Here is a 22,300-nt window from a genome sequence, read left to right as displayed (position 1 = left end):
GTGTCTGTGGCAGCAGCCGTCGGGCCGAGGGCTGGGCCGGGGCTCTCGGCGCCGCAATCTGAGAGTATCCTTGCGCGCTGAGCGCTTCCCTGCGGTCCGGTGTCCACTCAGGCACTCCCTTAGCCACCCGGTCACCCTTCAGGGGTCCTCGCGGCCCGCCCGCCGCTAATTAGGGGAAGGACGCAGTAGCCAAGGCGACCGCCGGATTGACAGGCATGCGCGCCAACCGGCTTCCGGAAGCTACTGTCTGGGCCTGCCCGGAGCGTGGCCGGTGGCCCAGTGACAAAACTGGAAGCGCCAAGGGGGCGGTGACCGGGCAGGCTGGGTTGTGGCGGTTCCTCGGTGATTGCGCGCTGGGGGCTGAGGCGATTTCGGGCGTTCGGACGATGCCGTGACGTAGCGTGGCGACAGCGTTGACGGCGTGAGCCCACCCCCGTGGAGGGAGCCCTACGACCGCGGGGGAGGCGCGGACAGGAGGCAGGCTGCAGTTTGGGGCGTTCGCGGAGCCCTATAGTGGGTGGGGGAGGGGCGGTGGACGGCCCCCGTCTGCGCGTGCGCCGGCCCCTCTGCTGACCCGGCCGCACGCGCGCGCATGCTCGCTGCACGCGGAGCCGCCGTGGCTGGTCGTACTGCGCGTGCGCGCGGAGCCGCCCGCTGAGGAGCGGCGCTGGCGGACGTCGGGCGGGTGGCCGTGACGTCGTGAGGAGCGCTTTAAAGTGCGGGCCGAGCAGGGCGTCCGAGGGTCCGGCCAGGAGTCGGGCCGAGACTCCGCGGCCGCCTTGCGCGGCATGAGGCCCTGCCGGCGCCCCTGCCCCCCGGGACGCGGAGAAGGCGGAGGAGGAGGGAGCCTCGTCGCCGTCGCCGTCGCCGCCGCCGCATGACCCGTCGCCCCTGAGGCCGCCCCGCCGCCCCTCGACGCCCCTGCCGGGCGGCGCGGCCTCGCTCGCGGGCCTGGCGCTGAGGGCCTCTGCGGCCCGGGGCCCGGGCGCGTCCCCCAGAGCCATGCCCGGCCGCCCCGCTCGCCGCGGAGGGTCCTAGAGCAGCGGCGTGGGCCATGGCGGCCGCCAGCGGCTATACGGACCTGCGGGAGAAGCTCAAGTCCATGACGTCCCGAGACAACTACAAGGCGGGCAGTCGGGAGGCCGCGGCCGCCGCCGCCGCCGCCGTGGCCGCCGCCGCCGCCGCGGCCGCCGCCGCCGAGCCCTACGCGGCGCCCGGGGCCAAGCGCAAGTACGCGGAGGACTCGGACCCCGAGCGCAGCGACTTCGAGGAGCAGCAGCTGCAGAAGGAGGAGGAGGCGCGCAAGGTGAAGAGCGGCATCCGCCAGATGCGCCTGTTCAGCCAGGACGAGTGCGCCAAGATCGAGGCCCGCATCGACGAGGTGGTGTCCCGCGCCGAGAAGGGCCTGTACAACGAGCACACGGTGGACCGGGCCCCGCTGCGCAACAAGTACTTCTTCGGCGAGGGCTATACGTATGGCGCCCAGCTGCAGAAGCGCGGGCCCGGCCAGGAGCGCCTCTACCCGCCGGGCGACGTGGACGAGATCCCCGAGTGGGTGCACCAGCTGGTGATCCAGAAGCTGGTGGAGCACCGCGTCATCCCCGAGGGCTTCGTCAACAGCGCCGTCATCAACGACTACCAGCCCGGCGGCTGCATCGTGTCTCACGTGGACCCCATCCACATCTTCGAGCGCCCCATCGTGTCCGTGTCCTTCTTCAGCGACTCCGCGCTCTGCTTCGGCTGCAAGTTCCAGTTCAAGCCTATCCGGGTGTCGGAGCCCGTGCTTTCCCTGCCGGTGCGCAGGGGAAGCGTGACTGTGCTCAGGTAAGCGCCTGGGAGGGGGGAGCGGCCCCAGGAGCCCGCGCTTTCCGCTTGTGACCCCGGCTTCTGTTTGCGGGGCGGGGAAAGGGGTCTGCGTTTAAAACACGGGCAGTAAGAAAGCAGGGAGCCGAGCTAGAATTTTCTATCCCGAGGGCAGATTTGACGAGATCGCAGACTTGACCCAGAACTAATCTGAAAGCATCTTTCTAGAAGGCTGGTTTTCAGAGTCTCTTTATCTTCGTGACTTGAGCAAGTCATTTTTCTGTTTTGGGTCTCCATTTCCAAGTCTGTGTTTTTAAAAAAATTAGTTGGGATTACCGTCTAAAAGTCTTTCCAACTTTGCCATTCTTGGTCTTTTTAACAGAGAACAAGTTCGTGGATTCCTTTAAGAGAGGAGATCTTCACAGAGGAAGGCCCCTGAGCGTGTTTAATTGATACACGTTCGCCATTCCCAGGAGGGGGAGTGGCTTCTCTGGAGTTGAACAGATCAGGGGTTGGACCGGGAATAGAGGGCAGCAAACTTAAAATTCAGTCCCTCTTGGCTGCAGAAGAGCCCATTGGTCCTTTGTAAGATGCATTACCTGTCATCAGGACCATATGAAACAAAACAAAGCTTGTTTCTTTACCTGGTGTTCGGCTTTGTAGCTGTTCAGCAGATCTTAGGCTCTTGGCCTGTTTTCAGCCCCAGAACCTGCTGAGAGTTAGCTCAGGGCCCTGGCCCTCAGAGAAGATTGCCTGCTGCAACACCTTTGCTGTTTATGTGAAGTAGGAAATTTATTTGGAAGCTCCCTGCTTCCGGCCCTGAAACAAGTAAATCGAACGATGTACTTCAGTAATCCCCAAAACCTCTTAGGAGAGCTAGACCGCAGCTGTTCGGAGCAGCTTGGTTGCCCACCGAATTCTAGTACGGGGTCAGGAGGCACTGCGGTTTTGTTGCGAGCAGCTTAACCTCTGAATTTTGGTCGGTGCCGTGGGCCCCGGTCGTGGGGAGAAGCAGGGTCCCCGGAGCCCTCTCAGCGCCCTGAGGCAAGCGTTGTGTCTCATCTGGGGGGACTGCTGAGGCTGCTTCCGTATCTGGGAACGGCAGCAGAGCCGTGTGGTACCCGTCACGCCTCCTGAGGGGCAAGCCTGCCAAGTCAGTGGCAGCAGGAGCAGTACTTCGGCCTCCTTATGCGTCGAAAGCTAGAGGGCCACTTACCTCTCAGGTACCCCCTTGTCGTGTGGGCTCCCAGCGTCTCCTCAGATCTCCGTGCTGCTCCAGGTGGGTGTCTTGGCAGAGCCCTTTAAGACGGGATTTGCAGGGCAGACTCCCAGGTGGCCTGCCGTGTAAGGCAGTTCGGTGTCTGACGTCATCGAAGGGCTCTCCGTGCTGAAGAGGGTCTCTCACACGAGGGCCATTTGCTCTCTTAACGGGGTACTGGTTTCCCCCATCATCACAGGTCCTCAGGGTTGTCAGCAGGAGGTCTGGCGGTGGTCCGGTGTGTAAAGGGCGGGCCACAGGAGGCAGTTGTGACTTGGAGAGTCCCCTCCCTCCCACACACACGCACACGCTGTATGGAGGAGAGGTTTCAGGTTCTTAAAGCGCAGGTCTGTTAGTGATCAGCGGGATTGCATCACCAGGAGAGCTCTCGTCATTTCGCCTTAGAAGAGTGAAGTCCCGAGGCTTTCCCAGCCCTTCCTCCTGGGTTCTGACGTGGCTGAGGGGTCAGCGTGGGCGGCTCAGCCACGTCCTGAAAAGTGCTGCCCCGGGCTTCGCACCCAGCTCTCCTCTCATTGCTTTGGGGCCTTGTGGCCGTTCTCTGATCCGGCTTTTCCATCTGTAAGTAGGGTGATGGCAACTTCCACAGCCTGTTAGAGCAAAAGGTGGTGATTGGGTGTGTAGCAGAGGGCCTGGCACAGGGTCGACCCTTACGTGGTGCTTTCACACACAGCCGTTTCGTGCTCCCCTGCTCTCTTGTCGGGGAAGGGGCTGGGGATTTGCTGGGGCCTTAAACACGGCTCTTCCCTTCACAGAGTTCACAGCCCGGGGGAGGCCACAGACAGTTAGTTACGGCCTGGAAGGTAACCGCGGGAGTACACTGGGGGGACGTCTTACTCCGCTGTGGAGTCTGGAAGTTTTCGGGAACTTGAAGGGGGACTAGGAGGTGACTGGGAGTGAGCCGCCGAGCAGAGGCGCGGGCGGAGGGGAGCGCACGAGGGGCGAGGTGAGGGGTAGGTGCCCACTAGAGGCAGCTGGAGCTCATTGCCAGTCCTCAGAGCCAGCCTGGACCTGAGGTGGAGGTTCTGGTGTGGCGTGCCTCGCTGAAGCTGTAGCGCGGAGCTGCTCCGATGCAGTCCTGTGGACGTGTGGGCAGTCCTTGTGGGGGCCGTCCCGTGCCTTGTGGAACGTTTAGCCGGGCCCCTGGCTTCTGTCCTCTATGCCAGAAGCACCTTCCGTGACGACCAGAAGTGTCTCTAGACACTGCCACGTGTCTCCCGGGGGTGAACCGTCCCCAGGGGAGAGCTACTGCGCTCAGGTTCCGGACACCCCCGCTAACTTAAATTCTCCAGCACCTGCTCACTTAGCTCTCTGAGCTTACTTGCTATGCAGGTGGGTGAACACCTGCCTGTTAGTGCTGCCTCTCTGCAGGTCCTGCTTGGGCTCTTTCCTGAGCGGGGAGGAGGGGATGCTTGCTTTCATTTCCTGGTAAGTATCCCAGCCCAGAGGTGATGAGCTGTAAAGCTGCCGATGGAAGGGGCTGATGAAGACAGTGGTTCTCTACAGATGGGGAGGGGTTCCAGTAATTCTCATCTGACTCAGACTTGTGTTGTTGATGGCAGTGGTGTCTGTACCCGTCCAAGACAATATGGCAGGAATACAGTTTTATATTTAATAGTTGTCAGCGTGGATTTTAGTGTGTGGCAAACATTGACTCAGCAGTGTCCAGACGTGGGCATTTAGAGCAATTCCAGAACAGACCCTTCTGGAAGTGCTTCAAACTTCTTTCCAAACCCAGCTGGCAGTTGTTTTTTTGTAACCTTTCCATGCTGGGCCTGAGTGGGTCCTGTCTTAATGTTGTTCTCTAGAGAAATAAATATTTTTTTATCTTATATCAGTTCATCCAGTATTCCTTTTCCTGTTTCCTGTACAGTAAATGGCAGATTAAAACAGATTTCAGATGGATTAATTGGAATAATTACCTCAAGGCTAATTGCTTACTTGCTGCTATTTTTAATCACTGCTGAGTGGTCTGTGGTTGCGGTGGCCACATGCCCAAAGACCCAGGCCTTAGCCACCTGTCTGGAAATGACTGTATCGCCCAGCCCTGAGACACGCAGTGGTGAGCGCAGCCTGTGACTTCCAGATAGCAGTTGATATTGGGTGGAGCGGGCACCCCTTCAGTTCTGGGCAGAGGACTGATCATGTTCAGCTGGTTGAAAGCAAAGTTTAGCTTTCTGGCTTAAAATAATTGGGAATGTAGGGCAGATAGGTCTGGGCCACATCTCTTGTGTGGAATCTTCTGATTCCATGAGAGGGGGAGGAACTTCAGGATGAAGTCAGGGCTGTTTATTCTCAGGAGGAGCTCTGGGCTACGGGGTGTTGGCTGGCCTTGGTTCTGCCAGGCGTGAGAAGAAGGCAGAGAGCAGCAAAGGAAAGGAAGCTCGCAGGCTAGTGACGGTCTTAGTCATGAAGGTCAGAGAAAGCAGAAAATAAATAGGCCATAAAAGTTTCAGGGCTGGCTGGCCATTTTGGCTGGGCCGTTGGTGTGCTGCCGCTCCTGGGGTGTGATGCTAACTGTGGAGGCAGGGGCTCATCTTTGCGGACTTTTTCCCGGGAGGTGGTGGGAGTACCTGTATCCTTTGCTGAGGTCAGTGAGGCCCCCACGGCAGATTGGACCTTGTCACTGGGAAACACAGATGGGCTCTTCTTCCTACCCCTCGTTACCTACCTCTCCCCACCGCCACTCCCATCAAAAAACAAAAACCAGCGTAGCATAGACACTGAAACCGAGAGTTTGATTGGAGTTCCATTGCCACCACCTTAGCTGTTTGACTTCGGGCAAGTTACTTAATCTCTCTGGGCCTTAGTTTGCCTCTGCAAAATGGGGCTATTGAAGTCCTAGAGTTGTTAGCGAAGATTCTCTTTCACATGACCGAAGGCTTGAGGTTTTGGTGAAGTGTCTGGAAACAAGCTGCCTCTGTGCTCAGCTGCTTCCTATTTATACCTTGATGCGTACAGAATTGGGACTTGGAGCAGGTTGGCCTTTTTCCTTCTGGGTTCAGAAAGCCCCAGGACTGCTTCATTGTGTTAGGCCATGTGTCTTCTAGGAGGTTCAGGTGTGGTTATAACTTGAGTCTGAGCTCCCAGTTCTGCCCCTGTGCCCAGGTGGCTGGCGTGCTGCCCCCCAAATCCCAAGTGAGGTCCTGTAGGCCTCTCGGGGGTGAGGCAGGCTCATGGGGGCTGCCAGAGCAGGTAGTCCCCGCTGGAGGGAGGTGTCACTAGGTAGTCCTGGTGATCTTGGCCAGTCCCTCCATCTCGGGCTCTGTCTGCCCTGGACAGGGCACAGAGTAGATGGGGAATGGCGGCCACCTTGGAACTGTGCCTTAATAATTCCGTCTCCAAGGCTGTCCGCTAGAGGAGAGGTGTGTAGTCCTGCACAGTCCCTTATAAAGAGTCTTCCAGACTCCTGATTTGACCTGCACCTGATCCTCTGAGGAAGGACTTGCTGCAGTCCCTGTTTTGTAGATGTAGAAACTGAGTCTTCACAGCAGTAGGAACGTTGACCTCGACACACACGTCATCTAGCGTCTGCTGTATGCAGAGATGAGTAAGGCCTTGGCAGAGCTTTGTCTTGTAGGGAAGACGATTGCCACAAGGCCGAACTGCAGTAGCAGAGAGGGTGGGGTGGGGGTGTTGGGGAGCCCAGCCTGGGGAGTTGAGCAGGGCTTCCCAAGAGAGGGGAGACTTTTCAGGAGTCACTCTGAGGCGTAGTGTGGTGGGTGACAGCCAGGCTCTTGCTCTGGGTGCTTGCGGCACACTAGTCACTGCTGCATGGCGGGGGTGGGGGGTGGGGGGGCTTGGGCTCAGTGCAGGGCAGTACCAGCCTCAGGTATTTCCCCTCTCCCTTCCCTGTGAGAACAAAAGAGGAGGAGGCACTGGAACTTTTCTTCATGCCAAGGGTAGGCCTGGACCCAGGGTATATTAAGTTTCAAGCTGGCAGACTGGCACTTTCAAACAGTTTCTCTTGTAGCAAGTAAGTTCCTTAGCAGTAAATAACCCTCTGTGGTCTCTGTTGGACACTTTCTGCTGAAGTTTGGACAGAAGAGCTTCCTCTGATCAGGACTTGGAGCCTCCCACTCCCAGCGGAGCTTGATACTGAGGACGGGGTCAGTAGGCTGTGTCGTAGCTGCCAGGAAGTTCTAGAAGACCAGTGCCAGTGAGCTGTTCAGGTGGGGGTCAGTGAGAGCCATGGTCCTTTCTGTGGGCCCGTGCGGTCTTGCTTCTGCAGTAGTTCTGAGGCCTGGGCTGGAGGACAGGAACCTGGCATGACTTGCTCTTTGTTCTAGAGCACTTTGGGAGGTGGGGGCACTTAAAATTTGACCAGCATCTGGATCTGCTGCTTTTGTGTTACAGGATGCAGTTCCTTGCTGAAGATGGGAAGTCAGGGCCCTTGGCAGGTCCTATAGCCAAGTCAAACAGATTAGTAACACTCGTTAACAGTAAGGAAGGTTGCCTGCAACCGGTACTGCAGGTCTAGGCCTTAGAAATATGCCTTGGATTGCCTTTGGGGAACTGGACTTCACTCTTTGGGAAAGTCCCGTGTTGATATGGGACTGTCTTGGAGCCCAGATCTGCGCTCCCCTAATGTGGAGTGACAAGAGCGAGCACAGGACGAGATCTAGAGCTCCTAGCCCTGGGAGGGGGCCCAGGAGGCCTCTGCTGCAGGGGGAGCCTGGATGAAGGTTGTCCAGGACCCCTGGCTTGTGTCAGGTGCTCAGTAAGTGGGGGTGCCAGGCACCCTGCATTATCTCACTGAATTCTCATGGTAGCCCTGCAGGTGGGCCTCCCACTGCTCTTCTCCAGGGGTGCTAACCAGGAAGACATATAACTGTAGTTCTGCCTGGAAGAGAGGAGGCACTGACCCTTTTAACAATCTCATCGTTAGTCACCGCAAAGGAATGTCGTAAGTGACAGAGCACAGAGCACCACCACATGAACACCCAAGAATCTCCTGCTGTCCCTGCAGTTGGAGGAGCTGAGGTTTTGGCCCAGCATGTGACTCAGCTAAGGTGACAGAGCTCAGGTTCTAACCCAGGTCTCTTCAACTCCTCGATCGCTGTATGGCATTTCTCTCTGGGCCTCCAGATATTTTCTTAAAGATTTTTTTTTTTTAATGTGGACCATTTTTTAAAGTCTTTATTGAATTTGTTACAATATTGCTTCTGTTTTATGTTTTGGTTGTTTGGCCATGAGGCATGTGGGATCTTAGCTCCCTGACCAGGGATCAAACCCACACCCCCTGCATTAGAAGGCGAAGTCTTAACCACTGGACCACCAAGGAAGTCCCTAAATTTTTTTTTTTTTTTATTTTGGCCATGCCGCGCGGCATGTGGGATTGTTCCCCGACCAGCGATCGAACCCAGGCTTCTGTAGTGAAAGCACTGAATCCTAACCACTAGGCCACCAGGGAACTCCCGCCTGCAGATGTTAATAGGTGTTGTTTGAGAGAAGGTTCCTTGGTCAGTGCTCAGTTAAAGTCAGCTGTAGTAATTCTCAGGTCCTTTAACGTACCAATGCTTTCTTAAACTCATCAATATTTCCAGATTGATTTGACTGTGGACATTTGTCCGTAGTTATCTCACGGGACTGTTACTTACAGAGAAAATGGAAAACCTCTGGTCGAGGAGCAGCTCAAAGGGGAAAATCCCTAAAATAAGAGCTCTTTTCTCCGCCCTCCACATGGCCTCAAATCAGACTTCTGAATCAGAGGTACTTCTCTCTAGGATTTTTATTTTTTATTCGCTCTTGCATCTAGTTCTTGCCCACGTGGGGGCAGCGTGGCCATTTTGAGGAGTCCTTCCCAGGCCTGTGGTGTTTCTGACCATTGCTCCATCCACGTCTTCACAGCTACCCTTGAGAAGGAGCTGATTAGCAGCTGAATAGAGGAAGATTGGTGGTCCCAGCGGCAGCCAGGGAACCCTGAGCAGGGGGAGGAGGCCTGTGGCTGGGGAGCTGCCTTGGCTCAGTGGGGGGCTTAGTGGGGAACTCGGGGTGGGAGTGCCTCATGGCTGCCAGGCTCCCAGTGAGGGCCTGTACTCAGGGAGCTGAGTTTGCTTCCAGAGTTTCAAATCGGAGAGACATTAGCTGTGAAGAGGACAGCCATCTACCCACATTCATTGGTCTGAGCAGTTTTCAAAATCATGTAACTTGATGAAGAAAATAAATAGGTGCTTGAGTGTGATGGGAATTTTTAAAATATTCCAAACACAGCTGTCTTCAAGATTTTGGATCCCCCAAAATGAAGGTTTTTGAAAGCGTTTTTTCCAAGTAGACAAATTCTCTTTTTGAACCTTGCAGCCTTAGTTCTCTCTGGTGACTCAGTGCTGTCAGTGTCTGCCTTGGCCTCCTCTGCCAGCCCAAGGGTGGGGGAGGGGGAGATGCGGTTCTTATCTTCTCCCCAGGGTCTGGCCTGAGTCACTCCATCGGCCTCCAGAGCCACTAAAGGTGTGCCCTCTTGGGGACCCTTTGAAAGAAGGGCTCCTGGCCTGTGCAAGGAGATTCCTGCTTCGGCTTCTGCTTTAAGACCTGCTTTTACCTCATCCCAGGTTTTCCCTTCAGTGGTTTCTGGGCAAAAGCATCCTGGAACTTAACACGTTATTTCCTCCCACGTAGATCCTTGAACCTGTCATGTAATGGGGCGGAGGGTGGCCGTTAAGACCGGTCCCCTATTTCTGTCTCCGTACCCCCGGGGATCTTTGGTCGTCCGTCTGCTCTCCATGCTCATGTGCCCTGTGTTTCATTCCAGTGGATACGCTGCGGATGAGATCACGCACTGCATCCGGCCTCAGGACATCAAGGAGCGCAGAGCAGTCATCATCCTCAGGAAGTAAGTGTCCTGGTGTCTGGCTCCTGCAGGCCTGGCTGCAGGTGAGGTCTGGGCTCCTCTGTCAACAGCCCTCAGCGTGAGGGCTGAGCAAAAGCACACGCTCCCAGTGTTTGTGGGCTGGGTCTTGAGACAGGATTTGGGGGACATTCTTCCAGACCCTTTCTCCCCCCACCTCTTCCTTTTCCTTCCTCCTTGGTTCTGATTTGTCACGTGTGCTTCTCACTGAGTATTTTTAGATTGTGCCTCAGCAGCTTGCTTTAAAAACGCCTGGGTTTTCACTTCTGGGAGGAGCAGGGAGTGAGGACAGGGGACGTAGGTGGGTGGTTGGCCGCGTGTTGAGCAGGCGCACGGCTTGTGGCTGTCCCTCCTCTTTGGCCGGGGGTCAGGGACGCACTGGCCGACATTGCCAATCCTGGCGTCTCCAGCACTTCTTTCTTTTCTGCTCACGAGGTGAATGGACTGACCACGTGGACGCTGGGTCAAGACAATCCTGCCTTGAGGCAGGGGTCCTGAGAAGGCCGGCTGATTGCCCAGGCTCGTGTAGTCGTCAGTGAGCAGGACAGTGCCTAGACCCAGGCTGGAGCAGGATGTCCTATGGCTTGCCTTATTTGTGTTTTTCGTTTAATTTAAGTAAACTTTATTTTTTAGAGCAGGTTTAGGTTTACAGAAAGCTGTGAAGATAGCAGGGAGCTCTCCGTTCCCCCTCCTGGTAACGTCTCACGTCAGTGTGGTATGTCCATCACAGTCACGAAACCAATACTGATGCGGGACGGTTAACTGGAGTCCATCTTTTGCTCACATTTCCCTAGTTTCTCCTCACGTCCTTTTCTGTCCCAGACCCCACAGGACGTGCAGTTGTCATGTCACCTTAGCTCCTCTCCGCTGCGACACTTTCTCAGACTTGCCTTATTCGTGGTAACACTGACCGCCAGGTGTGTGGTGGAAAGTCCCTCAGTTGGGGTGTGTCTGGTCTTGCCTCGTGGTCACACCGGGGTTGTGGGTCTGCGGAGGAGACCGCAGAGGGGCAGCGCCGTTCTCCTCACGTCACGTCCAGGGTGCAGGACCTTCCACTGTCGACGCTGACCCTGAGCGCCCGGCTGAGGCTGTGTTCGTCACTGTTGCCCCCTGTGCACACCGTCCTCCCAGGAGGGACGTCGCTGTGAGCGGCCCACACGTGAGGAGTGGGGGGTGAGCGCCACCTCTTTGAGGGCGGAGTCGCCACACAGATTGCCTGGAATCCTTCTGCACAGGAGATTTTGTGTCTTGTCCCCCACTTGTTTATTTCTTCGTTCACTCATTCCTGACAGCAGTGTGGACTCGTGGTGTCTATTCTATGCTCAGCTTGTCCCAGCTTTGGCCATTGGGAGCTCTTTCTTTTTTTAAGTACATCCTTACTCTCTGGCTTGTCATCTTTTTAACTTCAGTTTATCACTTCTGCATCTTGGCCCTTTGGGTCCAGAGCTCCAGTACATTGTGGTGGTGATGTCTCTTTGGCACGACCCTGCCACTTTGCCAAGTCAGAACATTGAGTCTGTTTTATCATCTGTAGAATGGAGACGACCCAGACCTGTGGGACAGTCCTGTGGCGCGGGCAGAGCACTGGGCACCTAGGGGAACTCCAGTGGTCAGCCTGGCGTTTCTTCTCTAGCCTAAGAATATTCCCAGAATCCAGAAGAAGAAGGGTTTTTATCTGCTTTTCCGCTTGCTTTTCCTGTGGTTCCCAGCACAGTCCAAAACCCAGGACCCGGAAGTGAGGCAGCCCAATGTGTTGCTCCCTTCTGGCCTTTCCTCCCCAGTCATTTCTTGTCAGGTGTGCCTGGTACCTCCAGCGGCAGCCAGAGACCAGGTGGCCCACCCGGGGCAGGAATGAAGGTGTGGGGGGGAGTAGAACCAGAGCAGTGCCTCCTAGGTGTTCCTTCCCAGCTCCTCACAATAGCTCATCCCAGGGAAAGCGTCACTGGAGGTGCAGGAGGAAGCGGCCAGAGCTGGAGTGTTGGGTCATTCTTCTGGCTGTTTCCTTCCTCGAGTGGTGGCTCCCGTACCTGGCTGCGCGAGCCGGATGCTCCTTGCTGGAGCTAGGACTCTGCACTGTTGCTGGGTTTTTTTGTTTTTTGGTTTTTGTTTGTTTATTTGTTTATGGCTGCGTTGGGTCTTCGTTGTTGCTGTGCGTGGGCTTTCTCTAGTCGCGGCGAGCGGGGGCTACTCTTTGTTGCGGCACGCTGGCTTAGTTGCTCTGCGGCGTGTGGGATCTTCCCGGACCAGGGCTCAAACCCGTGTCCCCTGCATTGGCAGGCGGATTCTTAACCACTGCGCCACCGGGGAAGTCCCCAGGACTCTGCACTGTTAACCAGCTCACCCCGGAAGCTCTTTGGCCAGCTGAGCCCCTGTAGCGTTCTGAGCGAGGAGAATGGCTGTTGGGGGTGACTGGGCTCTTTGACCTTCTGCCCTGAGTGGGTCCAGGAGCCAGCCAGGGGCTGGGCTGGAAAGGAGTGGATGGGTGCCCCCACCTCCGCAGCTTCCCCAGGCTGCTGAGCTGGTGAAGTGCCCAGCTGTAGGCAGCCCACCCAGGGGACCAGAGGAGAGGCAAGGGCAGCTCTCTTGCCTGCAGAGTAAAATCCAAGGTCTCTGTTGGACTTTGCCTGTCCATCCAGCCTCCTCCCTCGATGTTCTCCCTGTTGTCTCCTTCCCACTTACGTTAAATTACCTGCGGCTCCTAGTGTGGCCCACGCACTGATGTCCCAGACTCTTGCAGCAGTGTGGCCTCTGTTGGGAATGCTTTCCCTTCTGACCCACACCCACCCCCCAGATGACCCACATATACGCACCGAACGTTGGTTAACCTAGCCATCCTTCAAGGCTCAAGGGTCAACCATTTTGACACGCAGGAAGCATCATATACATGTAGCTCTCTCAGCCCACCCCCTACCCCCTGCTGTCACAGCCTGTACACTTGCCATTGTGAGTTTCCAAAGCTGTGTTCTGTTGGGGGCCGGGAGAGCCTGGTTCATCTGAGTCCCAGCGCTGAGGCCGGTCCAGAGGAGGACAGCTCCGGTCAGTGAGCAGCACCAGGTACAAAAGGACAAGCTGGTGACCTGATGAAAAGGGGTGCATCCTGGCTCAGGCGCTGCCCAGGGGTCAAGGATGTGGCCTGGGTGGGTGCCTGGCTGACTCTCTGTCCTTGGGTGAGGCCACATCCCGACAGGTGGGACCTGGGCACTGAGCCCGGCCCTGCTCCTCGTAGGCAGATAGGGTGGAGCCAGCTCTGCCTTCTCTTAGGTTCGGATAAAGACCGCACAGGCTGCAGAGGGAGGGCCTGGGGCCTCTGTCACCACTTCAGGCTGGTCAGCACTGCGGCAGTCTTTCTAAGGGCCTCATGGGGGGAAACGGGTGGGCGGCGGTCAAGTGCTTTGTGGTTCAGCACAGCGCGGCTCCTTTGCACGCGGAGGATGCTGAGTCTTCGTGTAGGAGGTGGCGCCATAGTTTCTCGCTGGGAGTGACCTGCGGAGAGCCTCCCTGGGAGTGCAGTCCCTAGGCTGCAGCTTAGTGCCATCTGTTTGGGGTCACAACCAGTAAATGGCTGAGTGCGGCCTTGAACCTGGGTCTCCTGGTGCTGGGTCTTGTGGCCCTTGGTGGTTTGCACAGTGGAACACCCCGAGCCCTGCCCCAGGGCGGATGCTGTGAGTTGAAGAACGCAGAGCCTCACATACAGAAGGGCTTTCTTGCCTCTGCTGTGCCAGTAGAGAGCTGGGGGCTGAGAGTATTTTAAGCGGTCGGGGGCTACCCTCCAGGGTGTGGGGTGAGGCTGCAGCTGCAGGTTGGTCAGCTCTTGAATACGCCCAACTTCCTGGAACGTCGCTGTTTCCCAGCCCACCCAGAGCAAGCTGCCCAACATGCATCTTTGTCAATCATTGGTTCCCCTGGCAGGGAAGCTGGACCTACTTTTTTGGAAGTGTGGTTAAAGTTTTAAATGACTGGTTAGAGAACCAGGAGGCTGGCCAACTTTCGAGGTGTGGCAGTCATTGGGGTGGCGGAGTATTTGGTTTTTCCCACAGTTCCCTGACGTGCGACCTTCTAAGGGCCTTGTGAGCTGCCCTCTGCCAAGCACCCAGCTACTAGGTGCCGGGCGCCGGGTAGAGTGCTTCCCACACATTAACCCTGAGAGTGGAGGGTGTGAATTCTGTTTGGACAGGGGTTCAAGCAGGCAGTGAGCTGCCTCGGCTTCTCTAGCCAGTTTGGCGTGATCTCTGAGCAGGGATTCCCGACTTGGGAACATGAAGCATCTCTTGTGCACAGGGCACCCGAGGCGGGCATGTAGGAGACTCAGCGCTCCCTTGGGGCCGGGTCTGTGATAGGTGGGCACTTTGCATGCTCAGACAGCACAAGCAGAGCGAGCATTGTCCTAGGAGCACGGAGCGTGTCCACTGGGGCCCAGCGAAAACAAACAAAAAGATGACCTCCAGCTTCGGGGGGTTGTTGGGACAGGCTTGGTAGCTCTGGCTCCTGAGCTGGAAACTGCTGGCCAGGCAGAATTGGTGAGCTTGAAGGCGGGAAGTATAGAGGGTCTCTGTAATGGAGGGGCAGTGAGGGGAAGGAGGCACTGGATCCAAACTTCAGCATCAGGCGATGGCTTGTGGCCCTCAGGGCCTTCTGGTTGGTGGCCAGGGCACCCAGTCTCTTGGTGTTCAGGAGGCCCACAGGCCTTCATCGCGTTGGCCTTCGAGACTTGTGTTCCTGCATGATTAACCAGAGGAAACGGCTCAAGGCGGTGTAAATAGCCTGTTTCTTGCTGCTGGTCAAGTGGAGCTTGCCTCACAGTGGGCTGAAGTTTGGAAAAGCAGCTGGAGAGTCACTTGCCAAATGTTAACCAAAGCTGGTGTGTGCTAGGCTCTGTGCTGGTGCTGGGAAAGTGGTGAGTGTGGTCTCTCCTCATTCGCTTTACCTTTGGGGGAAGGTAAAGGTTTAGCGCCTCACCAGGGGCTGGTCAGGGAAGGCTTTCCGGAGAGGTGCCGCCTGAAGGCAGTCAGGGGTGGTGTGTGGGCCTCAGGCAGGCTTTGAAGAGGCTCAGGGGCAAGGACGGGTCAGGCAGAGGCGCCGTTCCTCACAGAGGCTCCGAGTGGGGAACACAGTGGAGACGGGGGGGGGGGGGGGCGGGGGACACCCAGTCGGAGCTCGTCAGAGGGCTCGCTGCTGTGCGGGGGGTCTGGAGGGCCCTGGGGAGCACCGAGGCCTGGGAGCAGCAGGTGGGGGCTTGTTTAGGAGAGACTGCCTGTGGGAGGCTGAGCTAAACGGCCTACGGGGTCATTCGGCCCAGGGGTCCCTGGGGTCAGAGGGAGGCGCTCCCGGAAAGCGGAGCAGCCGAATGCAAGGCTGTGTGTGTGGATGAGCAGAGGGCGTGCTCTGGGCTTTGTCCCTCAGCTCTTGGTTTCCCTGATCCCGGCCAGGCCTGAGATACGGCCCCCACCGGGACACCTGCCTGCCACTGCTTGTGTCTCCATGATTTTTGTCCCGGTACCAAGGACTACCCACCTTTGTTCCCCGGGAGTCCAGGGATTGGGTGTATCCACAACCTGCCTGAGGAATAAAGAGGCGGTGAGGCCGCCAGGGATGTGACTGGCTTGGGCTCTTGGCCTGGCTCTGTCCCTTCTTCGCTGAATACAAGTTGGTTACCTGAGCCCTGTGTTCTTACCTGAAAATTGGGGCCATTGCGATGCTGGAGATGGTTAAACTCGAGACTGCTGTGTGTGCTTCTCCTCGGCCCTTCCTCACCGTTGCCCCCTCCGATCTCGATGGGGCAGGCGTAGGGATAAGGACGGCTGTGCTCGGTCAGGTGCAGCGTGAGGAAAGGGGAGCCCAGAGCCATGGTGGTCAGCAGCCCCGGTGCGGGAAAGCAGGCTTGGTGTCAGGTCTCCTGGTGTCCTGGAGGACAGTGAGCCCTTACCAGGGCTTGAACTGGGGGATCCCTGAGCACCCTGATCGTGGCCCTGTGGTCTGGCTGGCGTCTGTGGAGCCCTGGGTTACGCGCATGTGGCATGGATGGCGTGGTGGTAACCAGGCTGGGCGATTTGGAGAGGCTCCCCTCGGGGACTGGGAGTTTTGTTGGCCTGGGTCGGGGGAGGTCTGCTGGGAGCCCAGGACCGTGTACGTGCTTGGGGTGCCCTTTCTTTGGGTGACACACTCAGGTGTCCTTCAGGCTCCTCTGACCATAGCAGGCTGCTGCACCCGTGTCAGCACTGCCACGCGGGGAGAGCAGGGCAGGAGTTGGAGAGAAGCGTGTGGTGTTGGTGGGAGCTGGGAGGCGGTACTGTTGCAGCAGGGACGGGTGTGGGTCTGGGCTGTGCGGGAGTCTGATACTTAGAGGGGCAGGAGCGTAGGCCTTGGGGCCCAGGGCACTCGTAGGCGAGGGGTACTCCGACAGGCCTGCCTCACCGCGCCCTGCCTGCTCGCTCCGTTGGGAAAGCCAGGCTTTGTAACACAAGGGTGCTTGGGGAGGGCGGAACCAGCAGTTGTGGGTGGTTGGCAGCAGGGCCTGAAGTGCAGACTGGTTCCCCGTCTCCCAGAAACGGCGGTCTGCCTCTGCCGGGACAGCTCTCTGCCCTGCCGCGGTGAAGAGAGGCTGCCTGGCTTCAGGGGCATCCTGGGGTAGCAGCTGTGTGGCTGAGGCCAGTGACTGCGCCTCCGATTTCGCACTCCCCTCCCCCTCCCCCACCCCCGCCCCGCCCCGCCCCACCCCAGCAGCTTCTCCGCAGGAGTCCGTGATTGATAAAGGAACGTGAGGGCAGCACCTAGACAGTCAGTCTCCTCCCTTCCTTTCCGGTCACGTGTTAATGTCACCTTAATGCTTGGCCATCCTCCCTTGGTTCCGGCTTCCCGGTACCTAGGCCCAGTCCGTGCTTTGTCCTGGGGGCTGTCCCAACATACCTGGGGTGCCTTGCCGTGACCCCTGGATGTTGGCTCAGATCTGTAAGGAAGGTCTTGGTTCCTATTACCACGCGAGGAGGCGCAGGCCCAGACCTTACTGCTAGAACTGGGCTTCCTGCCTCCAAACCTGTGGCTCTGTCTGCTGAACCCTGGCCTGCTCCCTGGGAGCTGGCTGCCCTTTAAGAGGGGTGTGCTCTGAAGGCACACTGCTGGGGGGCTCTGGGCTGCGCATCTGGCTCTAGCCCTGCTTCTTGCAGCTTGGTGGCTTTTCGAAAGTAGAGCTCCTCCAACCGTGCTGAGATGTACTTGTAACAGCCCCAGGGAATGTGTCGGGAGCCATTTTGGGCCCCAGAGCTCCTACTGCCCCCAAAGTGGGTGCGGGAGGCTGAGTTTCTGGTGGGGCCGCTTCTGATCACCCCTTCCCTGAGGGCTGGCCCTGACGGTAGCAGAGCTGTCGTGCGGGAAGCTGCGCCTTCCGTCTCTTTCTCTCAGGCAGCTGGAGGGACGCAGAGCCTGTCCGTGTGCCTGGCTTCTGTCCACTCTCAGCTGGCCCCACCTGTCCCCCCAGCCTCCCCAGCAGTCCCGGACCCACGGCGAGGGGCCCCCACCGCTGCCCCTGGCTGCCCGGGCCTGCCGCCCTAGTCACAAGCAGCTCAGGAAGGGCGGGCCCCACCAGGGCTCAGTGTGTGCCAGCCGTGCCTGCGTGGCAGGATGTGCCTTCCAGCCCCGGACGTGTGTGGGCCAGGCTCTCCTCTTGGTGGCGCTGCTCTTCTCTGGCCGTCCTCACTCACCCGAGGAAACCACTTCACGGTCTTGGGCCGCGGGTCCTGCCCACACAGGCTTTTCTGCCCTGGGTGTGTGCTCCCGGCACCCGCGGGGTCTTCGGGTCAGCTTGGCTCGGCAGTGCTGGAGGGGTGCTTTCCTTCCCGAGGCTTCAGACCCTGGAGTCCTCTGAGTCGAGCTTTCTGGCTCATGTCACATTTGGTGTGAGCTCTCAGTGCAGGGATCTGAGGCCTGGCCTGGTCGACAAGAGGTCTCGGGGCTTTGGTGATTCTGGTTCCCACCCTCAGGTCTGGGTGTGCCCAGCACCACCTCTCTTCCCAGTGCCCCTCGAAAGGATCCTAGCCTTGAAGGAGGCGACTTGTCTTTGGTCTCTAGACCCTCAGAACTGAAAGAGGCCTTTGCTCAGATGGGGAGACAGGCCCCGAAAGGGATGGTGACTAGCCCATACTCTGAGTGGCAGCCTCAGGGCTGGGTCTTCCTCTTGCTCCTAGGTCCTGTCTCCTGTAGCCCGGGGTCCCCAGAGTGGAGGCTGAGACTGGTGGGCCAGTAAGTGCAGCTGGGCCCCTCTGGCTTCCCCGTCTAAGAGGCCTGGAGTCTCACCTGGACTAGACTTTTCTCCCAGGACTTCCCGGCACACGTGGCTTCCCTCCTAACTGACCTAGTCTTCTCTTCTGTTACGAGGACCGGACGCAGCGTTCCCAAGAACCCAAGGCAGCTCTTGGGTTCCGCTTCTGCTCTCTTCCCCCAGCGTTCTTGTGAGGATGTCCTGTGAGGTGCCACAGCACCTTCTTCCTCAGAAGCCAGTTGTTCCTTTGTGGCCAGCAGCCCATGGGAAAGATGCCTCCGGGGCCTTCTGCCAGCTGTGCCCCCATCACTCCCCGCCCCAGGCCTCTCTCTTGCCCCCTGCTGCCAGCGGCCTGACTTGCCGGCCTCTGTATCACACAAGAGGCCTCGGGGCTTCTTTGAGGCTTCCCAGGCCAGCTTCCTCCTGGCCTGACTTCCTAAAGGACTCGGATCGCCGCCCTGGGCTACCCCCACCCAGTTTCTCCATCCCTTCTTCCCCCTCCATACTTGCACGCTTTTCCTCGACTGAGCGGTGTGTTCCAGTGCTAGGTGGGGGCTTTTCCTTCAGAAGCCCTCTGGCCTTGGCTTGGTCAGTGTCCCGGAACCAGCAGAAGCTGCCAGGTGGCTGTGGTGGGACCAGAGCCAAGCGTGAATGTGGGATTGGGTCTGGGCCCTCCTCCTGGCTCTACCACAGCCTCGGTGTCCCCATGTAAGGGTAGGGAAGCTCTTACTCTGTTCTCCTCCAGTCCTTCCACAGGCCTGGACCAGGGGAACCTTCTTGTCTGGTGTTTCAGGCAGGGGTGGATGTGTCTGTTGGAGTGTGTTGGTGCCCACCAGTGGGGCCCTCAGTCCTCTGGCAGGCGCAGTAGCTGTCCCTTGAGAATCTCTGGGCCAGAGGAGGGTGAGGTGGGGCTGCCTCGTCCAGCTGAGAGAGCCCTGGGATCCTTCCCCGGGGGCAGCAGGTCATTGGAAGTCTCCAAACAGAAGCGTTCCCGTCCCTGACTCCTAAGCCTGAACTTGGGAAGGACGGTCTTTGCAAGTCAGCTGGACCAATTCCTAGTTGAATCATGAGGAGACTGAAGCGCAGAGCAGAGACTGCTGGCCTTCACCTAGCCCGGCCAGAGAAAGAATTGGTCTGATGGGGCCACACCCTCCCCAGAGGCCCGCTGGTGACCCCACGTGCATTTCCTTTGCAGGACGAGATTAGATGCACCCCGGTTGGAAACAAAGTCCCTGAGCAGCTCCGTGTTACCACCCAGCTATGCCTCAGATCGTCTGTCGGGAAACAACAGGGACCCCGCTCTGAAACCCAAGCGGTCCCACCGCAAGGCAGACCCTGATGCTGCCCACAGGTACTCAGCTGCTGTCCCTCAACACAGGCCAGCAAAGCAGCGCCGCGGCCCGGCTGCAGGGCGAGATGGGTGGGAAGCCTGGGGTAGGTGGTTAGGAGCCGGGCACCGTCCACCTTTCCAGTGCCTTCTGTCTGGTTCCCTGGGGTTGGTGGCACTCTCGACTAAGCCCTGGCCATCCGCCTGTGGGAATGCTGTGTGCCCTCGCTGGTTCTGCTCCCTGACACGCGCTCCGGTGGGTTCCATGGGACGTTAGGACGGGAGTGCAGGACTCGGAAGGTCGCAGAGCAGGCGCCCGCTTCAGAAGGGTCTCTGAGGGAGCTGTTGGAGCTGAGACTGGGAGGCTGGGGAGGGTGTGTGGGAGGGGCCGCCTGGGCCAGGGGTGCCGCATGGGCTGGGACCCTGGGCCAGTCCCTGGGTAACGCCTCCCCCACCCCCTCCCTCACAGGCCTCGGATCCTGGAGATGGACAAGGAGGAGAACCGGCGCTCGGTGCTGCTGCCCACACACCGGCGGAGGGGCAGCTTCAGCTCGGAGAACTACTGGCGCAAGTCCTACGAGCCCGCGGAGGACTGCCCGGAGGCAGCGGGCAGCCCCGCCCGCAAGGTGAAGATGCGGCGGCACTGAGGCCTGAGCCTCGGGGACTCGGCTTGATCCTCACTAGCTGCCCCTCCTTTTGTGTCGTTCTGAGGGTTTTTTTTCCTTTTCTTTTCTTTTTTTCATTCTTATATTTTTTTTCCGTGGTTTGTTGCCTGTTAAGGCTGAAGAACAGAATTGGCCAGAACCTGGTTCTCATGTTCTTGGTTTTCCTCCTGGATGGAAAGGCTGTTGGCATCTGTAGGCACAGAAGCTCACGCTGGAGTGGCCAGTGGAGGCGTGGGGGGCAGCTGTCCTCACGTGGGGCTGTGTCAGGCTGGGTTTATTTAAAAGCAACAAAATGTTTTGGTTTAGAAAAATTCTTGTTTTGCTTTCAATGTAAATCTTCTTAGTGTTGTAAATGAAGTTCGATCTCCTCCCCCTCCCCCCACTGCCATCTGATGGGTTGAGGTCTTGCCGCCTCTGCAGGGGGCCTGCTGCCCTCCCACCCCTCACCTGCTCTCCAGGCCCCAGCAGCTCACGCAGATACCCCCTCCTCCTGCAGCAGTTGTTAGGGATGACCGGGCAGAGGCCTAGATAGTGCCAGCCCCTGTTGCCCCAGAGCTGTTCAGTTGGCTGAGACCCCGGGCTTCCTGCATGCCCTCTGGCCTGCTCTGCCCACGGGTCCCTGGGCTGCCCAGGGCCGGCTGCAGTGGTCCTGACCTCTTGCCAGGGGCCCGCCTCTTTGCTGGGTTGCTCCTTGTGAGCATACATGTGTGATGGTGTAGAGCAGTTAGACTTGCCGTGTTGGGGCAGTTCTAGGAATTGTTTCTAGCTGGAGGGACTGGTGTCCTTCTGAGTCTAGCGTTTGGGCTATGGAAAATTGTTGTGGTGTGTGGTAGGGTTTTTGTTTTCTTTTGTTCCGAGTTTTCATTTTTCCCTTTGGTCTCCTGGCTTTTTCCTTTCCCTTTCCTTTCTTCTCCATCGGCCCTCCTTGGGCCTTCTCCCTATGTCAATCCCCATAGGAAGCTGCCCGCCCCCTCTCTCCACCTGCAGCATGCATCCAAGGCCAGAGCTCAGGCCTGCAGACTGGGTTGGTGCCTCCTCCGCCTCAGGGGCATGAGAGCTGGGGAAGGAAGGGTCCTTTAAAAAATAATAATGAAAGGGAAGAAATAAGTGAAGTCTTTGGCAGTTTCCACCCGCTCAGATCCTTGAAGGCTGCAAGGTTTTGCTGATCTGGGTTCATTAGGAATGTCCTCTTGCCAGCCAGAGCCAAGACCCAGGCCTGCTGAGAGCAGAGGCCCTCCCAGTCCCCAGGCTGCTACCACCCTAGGGGGCTAGTCTTACAGAAGAGGCTGCAGAAAGCTGGGGGCAGCCACCATCAGGAAGCCCCTCTCCGGGGCCAGAACTCCTTTGCCAGTGTGGATTCCTCAAGTCGGGACTGCATAACTAAAGCAGTTGCAGTTTTATTATTATTTTTTTTTTTTTACAGCTTTTTTCCCAAAAATGATTTGTAGTTGTGTGTGCAGCACTTTGCCCTGATATGTGTGCTCTACAATAAAAACCAAATCTAATATATTTTGAAACAGTTGTCTGATGCTGTCGTAAGAGAGGACTTGCCTTTGGTTCTTCCTTAATCCCTTTGTTTTGCCCTGAAACTCTGAAGGGGGTGGGGGGGCAGAGTTCATTGCCCACCGAGGCCCCAGAGGAGAGGAGCAGTTGCTGACGCAGGGCTGAGGACGGGCTCGCCCACTGTCCTTTCTCCAGCTGCAAGGAGGATGGACTTCGTAAACCGTATGTCCAGCTGCCCAGGGCACCGTGGGCCCACAGGAGCCAGGATCCTACTGTGCTGAGTTCTGGAAGCCCGTCTTCCTTGGGGTGATCGGAGAGGCTGCGGGCCAGTGGAGGAGGAACAGCATGAGCAAAGGCAGGAGAGGGCCTGGCCTTTGTAGAAAATACGTAGGTGGTTTTGCTCATTAAACAAATTCTTGAGTTCCTACTGTATGCTGGCCAAGCCCTTACTGTGGCCCCATAGTGAGCAAAACCCTTCCAGCCGCTGCTCTCAAGAAGAGTGCGGTAGAGCTGTGGGTGCAGATCCAGGCTTGAGGCAGAGGGGTTTGGGTGGACTAGGGGTGGGGTCCAGGGCGTCTTAGTCCCTCCGGATCCTGGACCTGGCTCCCGGGTTCTGGTCAAGGGCTTTGGT

General features: G+C 57.8%; 1 protein-coding gene across 2 annotated transcripts; it reads left to right on the top strand.

Annotated features, from left to right (window-relative positions):
- The first annotated feature begins 250 nt into the window (after positions 1-250).
- On the top strand, positions 251-21,683 carry ALKBH5 (alkB homolog 5, RNA demethylase). 2 transcript variants are annotated; one of them, XM_082373641.1, is made up of 4 exons: positions 279-1,824; positions 9,828-9,908; positions 19,370-19,525; positions 19,971-21,683. In XM_082373641.1, exons 1-4 carry the CDS (start codon positions 1,055-1,057, stop codon positions 20,146-20,148), a joined length of 1,185 nt encoding a protein of 394 aa, XP_082229767.1. In that variant the 5' UTR covers positions 279-1,054; the 3' UTR covers positions 20,149-21,683. The 2 variants fall into 2 exon arrangements, with proteins under 2 accessions (XP_082229768.1, XP_082229767.1); XM_082373642.1 differs by lacking the exon at positions 9,828-9,908 and having other exon boundaries at positions 251-1,824.
- The last annotated feature ends 617 nt before the right edge of the window (positions 21,684-22,300 follow it).

Source organism: Balaenoptera borealis (genome assembly GCF_965194805.1).
Source record: "Balaenoptera borealis genome assembly, chromosome: 20".
Taxonomy (NCBI): domain Eukaryota; kingdom Metazoa; phylum Chordata; class Mammalia; order Artiodactyla; family Balaenopteridae; genus Balaenoptera; species Balaenoptera borealis.
Note: the sequence above shows the minus strand (reverse complement) of the source record. Positions and strands in the feature narration are given on the sequence as shown.

Coding starts and splice junctions, on each gene's coding strand:
- ALKBH5 (XM_082373641.1), top strand. CDS start 1,055: ATGGCGGCCGCCAGCGGCTATACGGACCTGCGGGAGAAGCTCAAGTCC. Junction 1,825..9,827: donor GGAAGCGTGACTGTGCTCAG/GTAAGCGCCTGG, acceptor GTTTCATTCCAG/TGGATACGCTGCGGATGAGA. Junction 19,526..19,970: donor GACCCTGATGCTGCCCACAG/GTACTCAGCTGC, acceptor CCTCCCTCACAG/GCCTCGGATCCTGGAGATGG.